Below are 17,173 nucleotides of genomic sequence, written 5' to 3' on the forward strand. Positions count from 1 at the left end.
CTTCTAAACTGTGAAGGTCATAAGAAAAGCTTCACCGAAGAGCTAGAATTTAAGCTACAGTTGAAAGATTGTGAGGGCATGCATTTGGTTACAGGAGAGAAAGCATTTGGGGACAGTGGGCAATATAACATAAGAGACAGATTGGACAGTCCATGTGGGTCCAGCTGGAAGACTGTCAAAGATGGAGCCAGGCTATGGGAAGCTCAGCTGTGGGCTGTGGAGAATAGGGTGCTCATCTCCTGAGGAGCTGGTACGTGTGGATAAATCTTGTTATATTTTCCAGGGGCTTTGTCCCTAAGGTTGACTCAGTCTCTTGGCATCTTAAATCATTTCTTTTCTCTGTCTTTGCCTTTTCCTAGGGGATCAGGAACCACCATATTCTTTACCACCTATGTGAATGGATCCTGCAGTAAGTATATTTTAGTCCCAGAAATGTGTCTTGCAGTCTATATATATGGTTAAATATTCTGGATTATATGAAGTAGAAACAAAGATCTTTCCATTATCCTGAAAATATAATAACTAGAGATAGCTGTTAGTGATTTTTAAAATCTTCAAATACCACCAAATTACTATACTATGCCTGGATTAAATTAAAATGTAATCTATAGTTGAAGGCATTATACTTAAATCTTAGCAAGGTATGCTATAAAGCAAATCCTATGCTATAAACAATAGACAATTGAAATGCATGATTTCTTCAGACTATGGAATATTTTCATTTAATAGAGCCAGTGACCTCCTAATATGTGGTCCAGTTTTATAGTAGAAAACAAAATCTTTTCACTAGTCACCCAATAAATGTCTGAATACCTGCTGTATGTTAAACATGATTGTAAAATGTAGAGAACAAAGCAGTCAGAACCTGTTCTGACTGAATCACAAATTCAGTGAGGTGTTGGATGATAAGCAAGAAGACTAAACTCAGTAGAATAGGACATCTTTTAAATGGAGTATGAAGAAAGTAAAGTAGAATGCTATCACTGTGCTATTTTATGCACCACTCTACTAAAACTAAGAGAACTCTGTTTACATCCATCATTAAATCTCGCATGTATAAAATAAAATCTAAATACAAACTCCCTGTATCTGATGTCATACCAGGTTAAATTATCACTAGATCAGCATATGTCTGATTAAAAGTGCTTTCTCTACAAAAAATTAAGAACAGTTTATTTATTTGCCAGTTGTAGGGCTTGAACTCAGGGCCTGGGCACTGTCCCTGACCTTTTGCTCAAGGCTAAAGCTTTGTCACTTAAGCCACAGCTCTACTTCTGGCTTTTTGGTACTTATTGGAGATTTTTTTTTAAAGTCTCACAGACTTTCCTGCATGGGCTGGCCTCTAATCGAGATCCTCCGATATCAGCCTCCTGAGCAGCTAGGATTACTGACAGGTGTGAGACATGGGAGCCCAGCTTTAAGGAGCAATTCTAAAGCAGCTGTTTGAAAGTAAGCTCACCAGTAAGAGGAATTTTAATTAACATTTTGTCTTGTTTAAGAAGCTGACCTTGGAGCACTGGAATTATGGAGAACTTCAGACTTGGGGAAAAGCTTCAAAACTATTGGTGTGAAAATTTACTCATTTGGTCTTGGGGGACGTTTCCTTTTTGCTTCTGTGATGGCCGATAAGGTGAGTATTTGTCTTTTTGGAGTCTAATACTTCTGCAAATATGTCTCATCAATCACTTTTACTTAGTACTGGTAGAGTTCTTGTCTTTACGCAATATTTAGTATCACTGTGAAGCCCTCAGGGCTATTGTGCACTTTGGCCTTTTTTTCACCTGTGAATTCTGATGTTGTTTCCTGGATTTTTTTTTTTTTTTTTTTTGTCGGTCATGAGGCTGAACTCTGGGCCTGGGTGCTGTCCTTTAGCTCTTCAGCTCAAGGCGAGCACCCTACCACTGGAGCCACAGCGCCACTTCCAGCTTTTTTTCTGCTTATGTGGTGCTGAGGAATTGAACCCAGGGCCTCATGCATGTGAGGCAAGCACTCTACCACTGAGCCACCTTCCCAGCCCTGTTTCCTGGATTTGTAGATCCAGTATTGGCTTCACTTAAACATGGATATGGGCTGGGAGAGGAAGTGGCAGTAGTGATTGTGGGGAAGCAATCCACTTGCATATTATCCAAAAATTGTAATAAAATTTTTAAAAGATAATGCTGAGTTCTATTACATGCTTGGTACTATTTTATGTTCCCAGAATATAGCAGTGAACAAAACAGATTTCCTGCTCTCAGAGCTTATATTTAAGTAGGGAAAAAGATGCTAAGCAACTAAGTTCATCAGGTTGTAATTAAACCTATGAAGCAATCTAAAGCGAGTAAGGAACTGGGAAGTAATAGAAATCACAGCAGTGCTATTCAGATAGGGTGCATGGCTGGCTCTCAAGACATGAGCGAGTGACAACATGACTATGTGGAGTCTAGAGGAGAACTGGGCGAGCCAACAGCAAGGGGAGGGACAGACCTTCAGGCTAAGTGCACTCCATCTATAAAGAAAAGGAAAGAAGAGCTCCTTGGTTGGAGCACAATGAAGAGTGATCCAGAGTAGGCCCAGATTTCGCAGGGCTTTGATTCTTCATGTGTTGAGGAGCTGCACAGAGAGTGTGAGTATGGAAGATGGATTTGACTTCCCTTTTAACAAAATCTGTGTTTAAGAATGTCTAAGAGGAAGCAAGAATTGAAGCAGCAGGGGGAAATAGGGGACTGTTATGGTAGCCAACTGAGGGAAGTAGTAGCTGGGACCAGGCTGTTAATGGATGAAGTGAGGTTGGGCACCAGAGGCTCACACAGTGGCTCACACCTGTAATCCTAGCTACTCAGCAGGCTGAGATCTGAGGATTGAGGTTCTAAACCAACCCAGACAGAAAAGCCTATGAGACTCTTACCTCCAATTAACCAGCAAAAGGCAAAGCCTGAAGTGGAGCTGTGGCTCAAGTGGAAAGAGTGCTAGCCTTGAGTGAAAAAGGTAAGGGATAGTACTCAGGCCTTGAGTTCAAGCCCCAAAACTGGCATAAATAGAAAAAAAATCACAATAGGTAAGGGGAGGGATGGTAAGAGTATATATTTATTTTCAATGAATTGATGATAGGACTTGCTAATGAGGTATACTGGCTGCAAGAGAAGTAGGTTTGTGGGAGAAAAATTAAGAATTAAGCTGGGTACTAATGGCTCACACCTGTTATTTTAGCTACTCGAGGAATAAGATCTAAAGGATCAAAGCTAGCCTGAGAAGAAAAGTCTGTGAGATCACATCTCTTATATAATTAGCAAAGAGGCACTAGTCTTGGGCACAAAAACTCAGGGACAGCACTCAGGCCCTGAGTTGAAGCCCCAGGACAGACAGACAGACAGACACAGAGAGAAAGAGAGAGAGGGAGAGAAAGTGAGGGAGAGGGAGAGAGAGAGAGGAGGAGGGAGAGAGAGAGAAAGAGAAGGAGACAGAGGGAGAGGGAGAGGGGGAGAGGGGAAGAGAGGGAGAGAGAGAAAGAAAGAAACACCAGAGGGCTGAGAATATGGCTTAGTGGTAGAGTGCTTGCCTAGCATGCATGAAGCTCTGGGTTTGATTCCTCAGTACCACATAAACAGAAGAAAAGCTGGAAGTGGTGCTGTGGCTCAAGTGATAGAGTGCTAGCCTTGAGCAAAAAGGAGCGCAGGGACAGTGCCCAGGCCCAGAGTTCAAGCTTCAGGACTGGCAAAAAAAGAAAAAAAAAAAAACTAGCAAGAAAGCAGGGCTGGAGGTATGGCTCTTACTGTGAGCAAGAAAGCCTACTGAGAGTGCAAGGTCCTAAGTTCAAGACCCAGTACCAGCAGAAAGAAAAAAAAAAGAGAGGGGGGTGAGGAAGAGAATGGAGGGAAGGAGGAAGGGAAAGGGGAGAGAGGGGTGAATCAAGGAAAATGGGAGGGAGGGAGAGAGGAAGAAAAAAAGGAAAGAGGAAGGAAGGAAGAAAGAAAGAGAGAGGGAGGGAGGGAGGAGAGAGAAAAGAAAGAGGAAGGAAAAGGAAAGGTATGAAAAGGAAAGGGAAAAGGAAAAGGGAGGGATAGGTAAGGTAGTTATATATAAGGACAATGTGAATCCTTTTCCGGTTCATAAGCGTGATGATTGGGTTCTCACGCGCTTGCATGACATGTGCCTCCCTCTAAACCTTGTTACGACTTGGGCACATTACCCTTCTGACATTAAAAAAAAAAAAATAAGGACAATGTGAAATCATCAAAACCAAATGAAACTATATTTCAGAAGGAAGAAGTGATCCGTTTTGTTAAGCTTAAGTGAGATGTCGAGCCAGATGAGCTGTAGAATTACCTCCTGAAGTTAGCAAAGTGGATTATTGCTGCCTTTGACAAAAGCAGTTTCCTTGAAGTAATGAGGTTAGAAGGCTGATTCAAGTGGCTTCAGGGAGAACTGGAGATGGGGAAATAGTATACTAAGTACAGGTAACTCCAGAAATCTTGTGATAACCTTCCTACAACCCTATGAGCTCATAATATTACCTCAAGAGGAAACTGAGTAACCTACTTAGGGTCATTCAATAGAATAAATAATGGCAATCAGTCGTATTACAGAGGTAGCCTCCTGTTTACTGTCTATACAATTTAAATCATATTATGCACATTTTGAGCTCTAATTTCTCTGTATAACAATGAGGATAAAATCAAAAGTAATCAGATATCTTGGTAGAAGTTGAAGAAATTTATCCCTGAACTCCTCTTCCTCCTCTCCTTCTCCTTCTCCTTCTTCTTCTTCGTCTTTTTGCCAGTTCTGGAGCTTGAACTCAGAACCTGGATGCTGTCTCTGAGCTTCTTTTTGCTCAAGGCTAGCAGTCTACTATTGAGCAATAGTGCCACTTCTGGCTTTGTCTGTTTATGTGGTACTGAGGAATCAAACCCAGGGCTTCATGCATGCTAGGAAAGCACTCTATCACTGAGCCACATGCCCAGACTTACTGAACTCTTTTTTTGGGGGGGGGGGGGCGGGGGTCTGGTTGTGGGGCCTGGGCGCTGTCCCTCAGCTCTTCAGCTCAAGGCTAGCACTCTACCACTTGAGCCACAGCACCACTTCTGGCTTTTTTCTTTTTGCTTATGTGGTGCTGAGGAATCAAACCCAGGGCCTCATGCATTGCAAGGCAAGTGCTCTACCACTGAGCCACCTTCCCAGCCCCTCACTGAACTCTTAATAGTAGTTAACCTAAGGAGTCTGGTGGCTTTAAAAACCTAAAGATTCTCTGACTACTCTGGCTACTATCCAATAGCTCACATTTATAGGTAGGTAAGTAGGTAGGTAGCTAGACAGACAGACAGACAGATGGACAGATCTGAGAAATTGAAGCCAGGGCCTTGTAAGTACTCTACCACTGAGCTATCTTCCTAGACCTCTAGCAGCAGCTACATTAGGCTATTTATCAGAGAGTAGATTTTATCTTCTTAAAAGACTCCTTTACCTGTCAAATACTCTCTGATTAGTTTTCTTATAGTAATTTCAGACTCTCCTTGGCCCTTCCTAGCCCATGCGTGTTTCCTTGATTATGTCTCTTCTGAAGGAGTTCCTTAAAGGCATGTCACATCTTGACTTCCCTGTAATCTCCCAGTGTGAGTTTTATCTCCATTTTCTAATTATCTATTTTTTTTGATTCTTAATTATCTAATACCAGAAAAATCTCTATAAAGAGATTAAAATTTGTTTAAAATATTGTATTTATCCATGTATATGGTAGTCTCTTAACCCAGAGGCTGACTAATATGCAAAGATAGTCAATGGAAGACAAAAATACTAAGTTGAGGTTTTTAATATAATATGTATAATAAAAAGAGCAGGCCATTTGCTAGCCTTTTCTGTATACCATGAAAGAGAACAAATTTTTATGTAGCCATCATCATTTTGAAAATATATACAAGCAAGAAGATACAAATGCTGGGCTGGGGATGTGACTTAGTGCTTGCCTAGCATGCATGAAGCCCTGGGTTCAATTCTCCAGTATCACATAAACAGAAAAAGCTAGGAGTAGCACTGTGGCTCAAGTGGTAGAGTGCTAGCCTTGAACAAAAAAAAGTTCAGGGGGCTGGGAAGGTGGTTCAGTGGTAGAGCGCTTGCCTTGCATGCCTGAGGCCCTGGATTCTATTCCTCAGCACCACATAAGCAAAAACAAGAAAAAAGCCGGAAGTGGTGTTGTGGCTCAAGTGGTAAAGAGCTAGCCTTGAGCTGAAGAGCTGAGGGACAGCACTCAGGCCCAGAGTTCAGGCCCCACGACCAGACCCAAAAAAAAAAAAAAAAGTTCAAGGACAGTGCCCAGGCCCTGAGTCTAATCCCCAGAACTGGTAATTAAACACACACACACACACACACACACACACACACACACACGTTCAAGGACAGTGCCCAGGCCCTGAGTCTAATCCCCAGAACTGGTAATTAAACACACACACACACACACACACACACACACACACACACACACACACACACACGTTCAAGGACAGTGCCCAGGCCCTGAGTCTAATCCCCAGAACTGGTTATTAAACACACACACACACACACACACACACACACACACACACACACACGGTAGCCAGGCACTGGTAGCTCAGGGACAGTGCCCAGGCCCTGAGTCTAATCCCCAGAACTGGTAATTAAAAAACAAAAATACACACACACACACACACACACACACACACACACACACACACACACACACACGGAGTAGCCAAGCACTGGTAGCTCATACCTGTAATCTATCTACTCAAGAGGCTAAGATCTGAGTATCAAGGTTTAAAGTCAGCCCAGGCAGTAAAGTGCATGAGACTTTTTTTTTAATTGTGAAAATACTGTACAGAGGGGTTACAATTACATGGGCAAGATAATGAGTACATTTCTTTTTTTTTTATATAAAGATTTTTTTTTATATTGTAAAGATACTATACAGAGGGTTACAGTTACATGAGTGAGGTAATGAGTACACTTCCTCTTGAACATTGTTACCCCCTCCATTGTTTTCCCTCTACCATCCCTTCCCTCCCTACCTTCCCCGAGGTTCTTTTTTTTTTATTGTGATTAAGTGATTACATAATTTCCGGAATTTCACAGTATTGTGGAATAATGATGCTCATTTAAAGTCACAAGTTCATTCTAACTTTCCTGGAGCAAATTGTCTATCACAGTCTGTAACATATAACGGTGTTCACATGTTATACACCATACATACAATCAGCAGCATGGGGATATTTGGTAGTGGTTCGACCAGATGAGTGGGAGTTCTTTGTTTCTTAAGTCCTGTTAGTTTTGTCGTATCACCTAACATTTTGGATTTAGCATCCACTTATCAGGGAGACCATGTACCGTTTGTCTCTTCGCTCTTGGCTTACCTCGCTCAACATGATTCCTTCTAGCTCCATCCATTTCCCTGCAAATGCCATTATTTTGTCATTTCTAATGGCTGCATAATATTCCAGATACCACAATTTTTGGATCCATTCATCTGTGGTGGGGCATCTGGGTTGTTTCCATATCCTAGTTATTGTGAACAGTGCTGCAATAAACATGGAGGTGCACGTGTCCTTGTATATTGGTTCCTGTTGTTCACGGTAGATGCCTAGAAGTGGTATGACTGGGTCGTAAGGGAGGTCAATCTTTAGCTTTCTAAGGACCCTCCAGACTGCTTTCCAAAGTGGTTGTATAAGTGTACATTCCCACCAGCAGTGTAATAGGGTTCCTCTTTCTCCACATCCCCTCCAGCATTTGTTGTTGGCTGATTTGTGGATGTGGGACATTCTGACTGGGGTAAGGTGGTATCTCAGGGTTGTCTTTATTTGCATTTCCTTCACCACCAGGGATGATGAACATTTCCTCATGTGTTTCTTTGCCATTTTTATTTCTTCATTTGAGAAGTCCCTCTTTAGTTCCCTTGCCCATTTAGTAATTGGTTTGTTAGGTTTGGGAGGGATTAGTTTCTTGAGTTCCCTGTATATATAGGATGTTAACCCCTTGTCTGATATATTGCTGGTAAATATTTTTTCCCAATTAGTTGGTTGTCTTTCTAGCTTAGTAGTGCATGAGACTTTTATCTGCAGTTAACCACTAGAAAACTGGAAGTGGTGGTATGGCTCAAAGTGGTAGAGCACTAGCCTTGAACAAAGGAGTTCAGCATCCAGGCCTGAGTTCAAGCCCCACGACTGACATTTAAAAAACAAGAGAGAGAGAGAGAAAGAAAGAGAAAAGAATATACAAATAACTATAAAGCAAAGCTAATGGTGGTCCAATCAAATCCTTAACTCTCTTGAAAGAGATGATTATCAGAGATTGGGAGGATCATACCAGAAGGAAAGAGTCAAAGAGGAAAAAAACAAACAAACAAGGTAATTTTACTTAGAATAGAATTCGATCTTCTGTTGCCTGGAAGGGGTTAGAAATTGCTTTGGTAATTGGCACTATGATCTTTTATTACGATTGTACCCACTGAAGAATAAACAGTAACTATTAAAAATGCTGTTCCTGTACATGGCATCTTAACAGAAGGTTATAAAGATAGATAGATAAGATATATGGCATATTTATTTCAGGATACAACAAGAAGGATCCACGTGTCAACAGATCAAGGGGACACATGGAGCATGGCCCAGCTCCCCTCTGTGGGGCAGGAGCAATTCTATTCTATTCTGGCAGCTAATGATGACATGGTATTCATGCATGTAGATGAACCCGGGGGTAAGAGTCCATCCTCAAATGCATAAATATTTAAGCTTTGAGTAATGCTCTGAGAAACTTGTCTTTTTATATGTTAACTTTTCCTCTTAACTCTAGAAATTGTTTAACATCCTTCTAATTACTCTGAGATAATAGAAGTTCATCTGATCCAGGCCTAGTGACTAACACCTGTAATCCCAGCACTTGGTAGGCTGGGACAGTAAAATCATGAAGTCAAGACTAGCTTTGACCAACTTTTGAGGCCCTCCCACTTTCATAGTCTACAGTAGTTATGAATATGTTCACATATTCTAAATCAGAGCTGCTCAGAGTAGTCATCAGACTGGTAGAAATTTGCAAACTCATTGTTACCAAATAAGTAAGGAAAGATTTAGAAACTATTTTTGTTTTGTTTTTGAGACTGGCTCTGACTGTGTAGCCCAAGCTAGCCTTGAACTTGAGATCCTCCTGTATCAGCTCTCTAGTTCTGGAATAAGACATGCACCAACAGACTAGGCTTTAAAAAAACTCATACACTGTTTGACAAAGTAATTTTATATATGTTGAATCTAAGGACACTGTCTTATATTTATCTCTTTTTTTTTTCCTTTTGGCCATACTTGCTAGACAAGCCCTATGACTTGAGCCACACCCTTTTTTATTTGTTTTGGAACCTCTAGCTTGTTGGTAAACACTCTACCACTTATACCATGCCACCAGTCCTTTCATTTTATATTTTGTTTTTGAGATAGGATCATAATAACCTTGCCAGGGCCACTTTGAACCCATGATCCTCCTGTCTATTAGAATAGCTAGGACTTCAAGTAGGCACCATACCTGGCATGTCTATTTTATTTTTCTACTAGTTTTTATTACATTTTATGAAAGCATCTGTTCTGACATACTGGAAATTTAAAAATTGATCCTAGCCAGGCACCTGTGGCTCACACTTGTAATCCTAGTGGTGCAGGAGGCTGAGATCTGAGGATTATAGTTCAAAGCCAGCCTGAGCAGATAACTCTTAAAGACTCTTACCTCTAATTAACCAGTGAAAACATGGAAGTTGGAACTGTGGCTAAAGTGGTAAAATACCAGCCTTGAATGAAAATCCAAGTGAGACCACTGAGTCCTTGAAAATTCCAAGTGAAAGCATGAGTTCCTGAGTTCAAGCCCCAGTGTTAGTGTGCACATGCACACACATGCACACATGTGTGCACACATACACACACACACAAGATTCTTCACTATAAATAGCTTGAGAAACTAAAGTACAAGATTGAGAAATGTATTTTCTCTGGCATGTGGTTAAGTCATCCAACAAACTCAGCATCTCCCATATTCCAGGCACTAAGCTGGGTACTATAAGTAAAGATGGGTTTTGAAAATTTTGATGAACTCTCAAGTCTTAATTTTCATCTGGAGAAACAATTGGTGAATGTGCTAGGCCAGTTAGGCAAAATCACTTGTTTGGCTACGCTATCGTTCCTATTGAGACTTACTGTTTTTATTTGTTTGCATGTTTTAGACACTGGATTTGGCACTATCTTTACCTCTGATGATCGAGGCATTGTCTACTCCAAGTCTTTGGACAGACATCTCTATACAACCACAGGGGGAGAGACTGACTTTACCAATGTGACTTCCCTCCGTGGGGTCTATATAACAAGCATGCTTTCAGAAGGTAAGGCTTGTCATGACCATTCATCTGCCTTGCTCTTTAAGTTCAGTGTGTTAGGATTTGAGGCCTCCAAGGAACCTGATGAGTTCTTGGCTCCTAGGGTCTTGGCCCATAGAAAAGTGTTTGCTTTGCCTACATATATAAATTCTGGCTCCCTATATTTAAGTTATGGCAATTAACCATAGAGCAAAGCAACAGTGGATACAAAAATCTATATTGTTAAGATACATAGCAACAGGCTCATTTCTATATGCCTGAACCTCTATAGTGGAAGGTTCAGACACATTGAAATGAGTCTGAAAGCCAGGCACCAGTGACTCACACCTGTAATCTTAGCTACTCAGGAGGCTGAGGTCTGAAAATTATTGTTCAACGCCAGCCTAGGCAGGAAAGTCCATGAGATTCTTATGTCCAAGTAACTTCTAAAAAGAGAGAAGTGGAGAGCTGTGGTTCAAGTGGTAGAGTATTAGCCTTGAGCAAAAAAGCTAAGGGACAGTACCAAGGCCCTGAGTTCAAACCCTAGTACTCACATACATGCACGCGTGTGCATGTGAGCATGCATACATACACAGAAAGAGACTGAGGGTGGGGGGAAGAAGGAAGGAAGGAAGGCAGGAAGAAAGGGAGGGAGGCAGGCAGGCAGCAGGCAATCTGAATTTGAGCTACTTTTCTTCTTACAGAGGGCATAGCAAGGGCTGGCCAAAATTTATCTAATTTTCTACATAATGAAGCTACAAGCTCATGCTAGTAAGGCTCAAATTTGCAAACAAATACATTACTCCCAAATGCAAGGACTCTTAAATGTTGATATATTTGTTATTTTGGTAGGAGGTGAGGACTTTTTATTTTGTCAATTCCTTGTAATTGCCTACAGAGTCCTACATGACACTGGCTAGCTTTTTCCTCTCTGACCTCCTCTTCAAGTCTTCTTTCATTCACTCTTGCCACTAACACTAACCCCTTGCCAGTCCAGGTACATATATTCATTCATTAGTACATACTAGGTACATATATTCATTCATTATGTATCTGCACTGACATTTCCATCTGTTTTCTTTAAGCTGAGTGTTTCCTCCTTCAAGCCTCTGCTCATGTGTTACTTTCTGAATGAGATCCACCCTGGCTATCTTATTTTCAATTCCAATCTTCCCTCCTCTCCTCATATATACACTCCCAATCCACCTTTAGATGCACAAGATTTTTCCATAGAACTTGTTTTCTAACATACTATATAATTTACTTATTTACTATGTCTAATGCTTCTCTTGCCTTCTGCAATATATATTTTATGAATTTATTTTAATCTGTTGTATTCACTGATATATTCTCAAAGGCCTACAAAAGTTTTTCTACATAGCGGACCCTCAATAAATGTTTGTTGAATAAGTGAATTTTCACTTGCTTTTTTATTTGGTATTACTTTGAAAACTAAAAGCATATTATCTCTAACCCTAAGCCTGTAATAGTTTATATCATTGAAGACAGAGAATGAGACAGAGAGATGAGAAGGAAAACAGAGAGATGAGACATAAGGGAGAAAAAGGAAAAGTTATATAAGATATGGGGTAGTGGAGAAACAATAATTAGGAAATATTTATTCATGCTTAAGCACACATATTCAAATTATGAGGGTCTCTAAAGCAAGCCTGGTGTCATGGCCTTGGCCAAATAAAGATTAATATGCCTTCCTGTGGTAGATTTCCCTCAGAGGCATCAAACAAGGAAAGCAAATGAACACCAACCTATTTGTGTTGAATGGAAATGTGGAAATGTACTGGTTTTCTGTTACTGTAATAACCGGGGTAGTCAGCTTTTAAAGAGAAAAGGTTTGCTTTGGTTCAGTTCTGAAAGTTTCAGTCTATGGATGGTTATTCCTACTGTTTGGGAGAATGTATGGTAGAAGAAGCCCTTCACCTCAAAGATGAAAAGAAAATGAATCCCCAATACCAGCTTTAAGGTCATGGCTTCTGATGATGCAACCTCTTTCCAGTAAGTCTCACCTCTTAAAGATTCCATCACTTCCCAGTAGTGTCACAGACTAGCAACCAAGCTTTTAACACAATAGAGGGGACATTTAAGATCTAAACTGTGTGGTTCAAAGCCAGCCTGAGGGGCTGGGAAGGTGGCTCAGTGGTAGAGCGCTTGCCTTGCATTCTCGAGGCCCTGGGTTCGATTCCTCAGCACCACATAAGCAAAAAGAAAAAAGCCGAAGTGGCACTGTGGCTCAAGTGGTAGAGTGCTAGCCTTGAGCTGAAGAAGCTGAGGGACAGTACCCAGGCCCAGAGTTCAAGCTCTACAACTGACAAAAAAGGAAAAAAGAGGGCTGGGAAGGTAGCTCAGCGGTAGAGTGCATGCCTTGCAAGCATGAGGCCCTGGGTTCGATTCCTCAGTACCACATAAACAGAAAAAGCTGGAAGTGGCGCTGTGGCTCCAGTGGTAGAGCACTAGCCTTGAGCTGAAGAGCTGAGGGACAGCGCCCAGACCCAGAGTTCAGGCTCCATGACCGGCAAAAAAAAAAAAAAGGAAAAAAGAAAAAGAAAAGAAAAGAGATCTAAACTATATCATAAAACATATTGTTAGCATTTTCTTCAGATCTCATATTTCAAGTGTTGCTCAGTTACTCACCAAACCCTGAACCATTTTATCCAGTGTTAAAATGCCTACAGAGAGAATTAAAGTGTCTTTAATTGGGTGCCTCTAGTGTACTGGGCTTATGGTCATTCTTTTCCCACTCAGATAATTCTATCCAGACCATGATCACTTTTGATCAGGGAGGAAGGTGGAAGCACCTGAGGAAGCCTGAGAACAGCGAATGTGATGCTACAGCAAAGAACAAGAATGAGGTTGGTTTGCATCTGTTATCCATTTGTGTGTGTGTGTAGAAAAACAGCCAGTCTTCTCTGCTCCAGCCTGGTCCAGGCTTTTGAATAGTTCAGTCTTACTAAATTAGGTCTACAGCTTCAGATGGAAGATTTGGAAATGGAAAAGTTCATTTAGAATTTGGGAAATAGGAACTGTGTGGAAAGGTCAAGATACTATGGATTACTTGTCTCAAAAAAAAAAAAAAAAAAGAACAAAACTAAGGGCTAACTTCTGGTTGGAAAAAGAATGGGTAGATGTGCTGATTATTAGTTAAGGATCAATATGGCAGTGATAAGACTAAAAAAACTTGCAGGGAGCCAAGATGCAGCTGTCCATAGCAGTGCTGGCCAGAGCATCCAGTCTTCTTTCCCCTCTGCCTGACTCATGTAGCTCCTGAGTAGTAATGTTGCTGGTACTTGGGAAGGCAGACCAGGCCCCTCTGAGGAGGGTCTGGGAACTAGACACACAAATAGCCGCTCCCAGAGAGCCTAGATTCCAGAAGTGACAGGCCTTGACAGACAAGAGAAAAGGAAATGGACAAGCTTTGTATCTAGCTCTTCTGGCTCTTCACAGAGTTTAAGATGAGCCCAGGGGAATACTGGGAGTTCCCTTTAACAGTGAACATGTGGAATGCAAGTAGTTCCTGAGCAATCCTCATACCCTGCTGACAAGGATTCTACTTTTCTAGCCTGGAGTTTCTGCTTAAGAGCCTTAGATGTTGTGAAATAACTCCCCACTCACCCTCCTCCTCTGAGTGCTACTGAGTCTGCTTCCTCCTTCTTGACCCTCTTCCCTTTCCTCCTGGTCTTTCGTCGACTCTCCTTGCTTTACCAGGGGCAGATAGAAGCCTCTTTTTTTGCTTTGCCACCTCAGGCTTTCATGCTTGATTCCTCCTAAGAAAGAGTCTGTGGTTGCTCTTTGCCTGTGAATCAAGGCTGGGCCTCCCCCTTCTCATCTTTTTATTGTTACCGGTTGAAACCACTGCTATTCCTTAAACATGCTGCATGTACCTTCCCTGTCAGTGGCCCTGGTTGAAGTTGTACCCCAAACCCTGAAAAATTAGAGTTGATGGAAATTGTAACCCTCCTCTGTACCCAGCCAGTTAGAACTAGTAATCACTTTTCTTCATTTCCTTAATTCGAACTTTTTGATATAGTAAAATATACATAACGTATTTACCATTTGAGAACACTAACTTTTGTCCTGCTTTGTACCTCAACTGCTTTCTGACATTTATTTTCTAATCAGCTTTATTAAAGTATAATTGATAAATTAAAATGGTCTTTATTTATAATGTACAATGTGGTGTTTTGCTATATGTATACATTGTAAAATGAGTGCCAGGATCAAACTAATTAATATAACCTCACAGTTACCTTTTAATTGTGTGAGAGGTGAGAATATTTAGGAGCTACTCTCAGCAAAAAAAATTTCAAACATGCAATGCAGTTTTATAGACCATAGTCTTCTCCATCTTGATTTTAGCTTCCCAGAATTTTTTCCTCCTGCATAACTGAAACTTCATAATCTTTGACCAACATCTACTCACTCTTCTCTTCTTTTTTAAAATTTCACATATAAATGAGATCACACAGTATTTGTCTTTCTGAGCCTGGCTTATTTACCATAATGTCCCATATAGATGCAAATGTCAGGAATTCTTTTTATTAAGGCTGAATAATAGCTCATTGTGTATATGTATCACATTTTCTTTATCCATTCATCCATGCATCTATCAAAAGATAGCTAGATTGAGTCTGTATTTTGGCTCTTATGAGTTAACCTGCAATGAACAGGGGAGTACAGATATTTCTTTGAGATTCTGATCTCCTTTCCTTTGGGAAAATACTGAGAGTGACTAGAGGCATGGCTCAAGTGGTAAAGTACCTGCTTAGTAAGTACTAAAACCCTGAGTTCAAACCCCCCCAAAAAAGTTCCCTTTTCTTCACATGTTCAACACTTACATTTTGCCTTCTGGTTAACAGCTATTCTAGCAGATATGGTATTGTGATTTTTCACTCTCATTCCCCTCATGATTAGTTATAATGAGAGCATTTGTTTTTCATATGCCCTCTGGCTAGTATATGTCTTTTGAAAAATGGCTATTCACATCCTTATGCATTTTTTTGTTGTTGTTGGTTGATTATGGGGCTTAAAATCTGGGCCTGGGCACTGTCCCTGAGCTCTTCAACTCAAGGTGAGTGCTCTACCATTTGAGCCACACCACTTCCAATTTTCTGGTGGTTAATTGAAGTTTTATGGATCTTCCTGCCTGGGCTGGCTTTGAACCACAATCCTCAGATCTCAGCCTCATGTGTAGCTAGGATTACAGGTGTGAGCCACTGGTGCCTGGCCCTTGTGCATTTTTAAACTGAATTACTTTGTTAATATTTTGTCCTGTTCTGTAGGTTGCTGTTTCAATATTTTTTGGGGGGAGGTGCTGGTCCTTGGTCTTGAACTCAGTGCTTTGACACTGTTCCTGGGCTTTTATGCTCAAAGCCAGCACTGTACCATTTGAGCTATGCCTTTAGTCATTTCTCAGTATTTACCCAAAATAAATTTATTTTTAGAAATAAATTTATTATTTTATTATTAATTAATTTATCTATTTAGTCAGTATTAGAGTTTGAACTCAAGGCCTTGCATTTGCCAGACAGGCACTCTACCACTTGCTTTTGTAATTTTTCTAATAGGCTCTCATGCTTATATTTGAGCCAATCTGGGCTGTGACCCTCCTAGTTATACTTCCATGTGAAGTTGGAATGACCAGTGCACACCCTCCTATCCAGCTATTTGTTGAGCTGGTATCTCATGAACTTTTTGCTTGGCTAGTCTGGAAACATAATTTTTTTTTTTTTTTTTTTTGGTCCAGTTGTGGGGCCTGAACTCTGGGCCTGGGTGCTGTCTCTCAGCTCTTCAGCTCAAGGCTAGCGCTCTACCACTTGAGCCACAGCGCCACTTCCGGCTTTTTTCTTTTTGCTTATGTGGTGCTGAGGAATCAAACCCAGGGCCTCAGGCATGCAAGGCAAGCGCTCTACCACTGAGCCACCTTCCCAGCCCTGGAAACACAATTCTTTACATCTCCGCTTACTGAGTATTTCCTAGGAGCTAGGATTACGGGCATGAGCCACTGTGCTGAGCTTCAGAGCATTATTTTCTAATCAAAAGTTTTAATAGATACATAGAATTAGTACATGTATATGGCATACAATATAACATTTGAATACTTGTATATATTGTGTAATGTTCTAATCATAGTAAACCTATCTGTGATCTCAAGCATTATTATTTCTTTATGAAAAAAATTCAAATTTTATTCTAGCTTTTGGAACCACGCAGAATATTATCATTGTTACTCTACTGTGCAAAAGCATGCCAGGATTTTTTTCACTATAACTTAGTACCACTGGTCAATGTACTTTTCATCCTACCATCCCTCCTCTTGCTTTTGCCATTAATCTTTTTTATGCTATTATAAGTGGGTGTTAGTGAGTAATACTTTGTTTCTTTTTTGTATATGAAGTTGCTAGTGTATATTTTTGTATGTTGATTTTGTATACTGGTACTTTACTAAATTCACTTCTTAGTTCCAATGCCACACAATGGAATATTATCCAATCTTTAAAGGAGAGGAAATTCTGAGCCAGATGCCAGTGACTCATGCCTATAATACTAGCTACTCAGGAGACTGAGATCTGAAGATCGTGGTTCAAAGCTATCCCAGACAGGAAAGTCTATGAGACTTTTATCTCCACTTAACCACCAGAAAATTGGAAGTGATGCTATGGCTTGAGTGGTAGAGCACTGGCCTTGAGCTAAAGAGCTCGGGGATAGCGTCCGGACCCAGAGTTCAAGACCCACAACTGACAAAAAAAGAAAATTCTAGCATACACTAACAATAGAGATGACCCTTCAGAAAAGGCTAAGTGAAATGAACCTGCCACAAAATGTATACTG

At 40.7% G+C, this 17,173-nt stretch overlaps 1 protein-coding gene and 1 non-coding gene across 5 annotated transcripts in view; both read left to right on the forward strand.

Annotated features, from left to right (window-relative positions):
• Sort1 (sortilin 1) overlaps positions 1 to 17,173 on the forward strand; it is a 73,720-nt gene that overhangs the window by 42,840 nt on the left and 13,707 nt on the right. For 2 of the 4 annotated variants that reach the window (XM_042681950.1, XM_042681967.1), the window contains exons 7-11: positions 360 to 409; positions 1,500 to 1,630; positions 8,553 to 8,697; positions 10,202 to 10,357; positions 13,091 to 13,197. In XM_042681950.1, coding sequence (XP_042537884.1) covers positions 360 to 409; positions 1,500 to 1,630; positions 8,553 to 8,697; positions 10,202 to 10,357; positions 13,091 to 13,197 — 589 coding nt within the window. The remainder of the gene's footprint in view (positions 1 to 359; positions 410 to 1,499; positions 1,631 to 8,552; positions 8,698 to 10,201; positions 10,358 to 13,090; positions 13,198 to 17,173) is intronic. The other 2 variants (XM_042681958.1, XM_042681976.1) reach the window with 1 other exon arrangement.
• Positions 4,074 to 4,178, forward strand: LOC122113018. Its single transcript, XR_006148354.1, has one exon. It is a non-coding gene; the product is annotated as a small nucleolar RNA U13 (small nucleolar RNA).

The sequence above is a fragment of the Dipodomys spectabilis genome, unplaced genomic scaffold (assembly GCF_019054845.1).
Source record: "Dipodomys spectabilis isolate Male_0828 unplaced genomic scaffold, ASM1905484v1 ptg000002l, whole genome shotgun sequence".
Taxonomy (NCBI): domain Eukaryota; kingdom Metazoa; phylum Chordata; class Mammalia; order Rodentia; family Heteromyidae; genus Dipodomys; species Dipodomys spectabilis.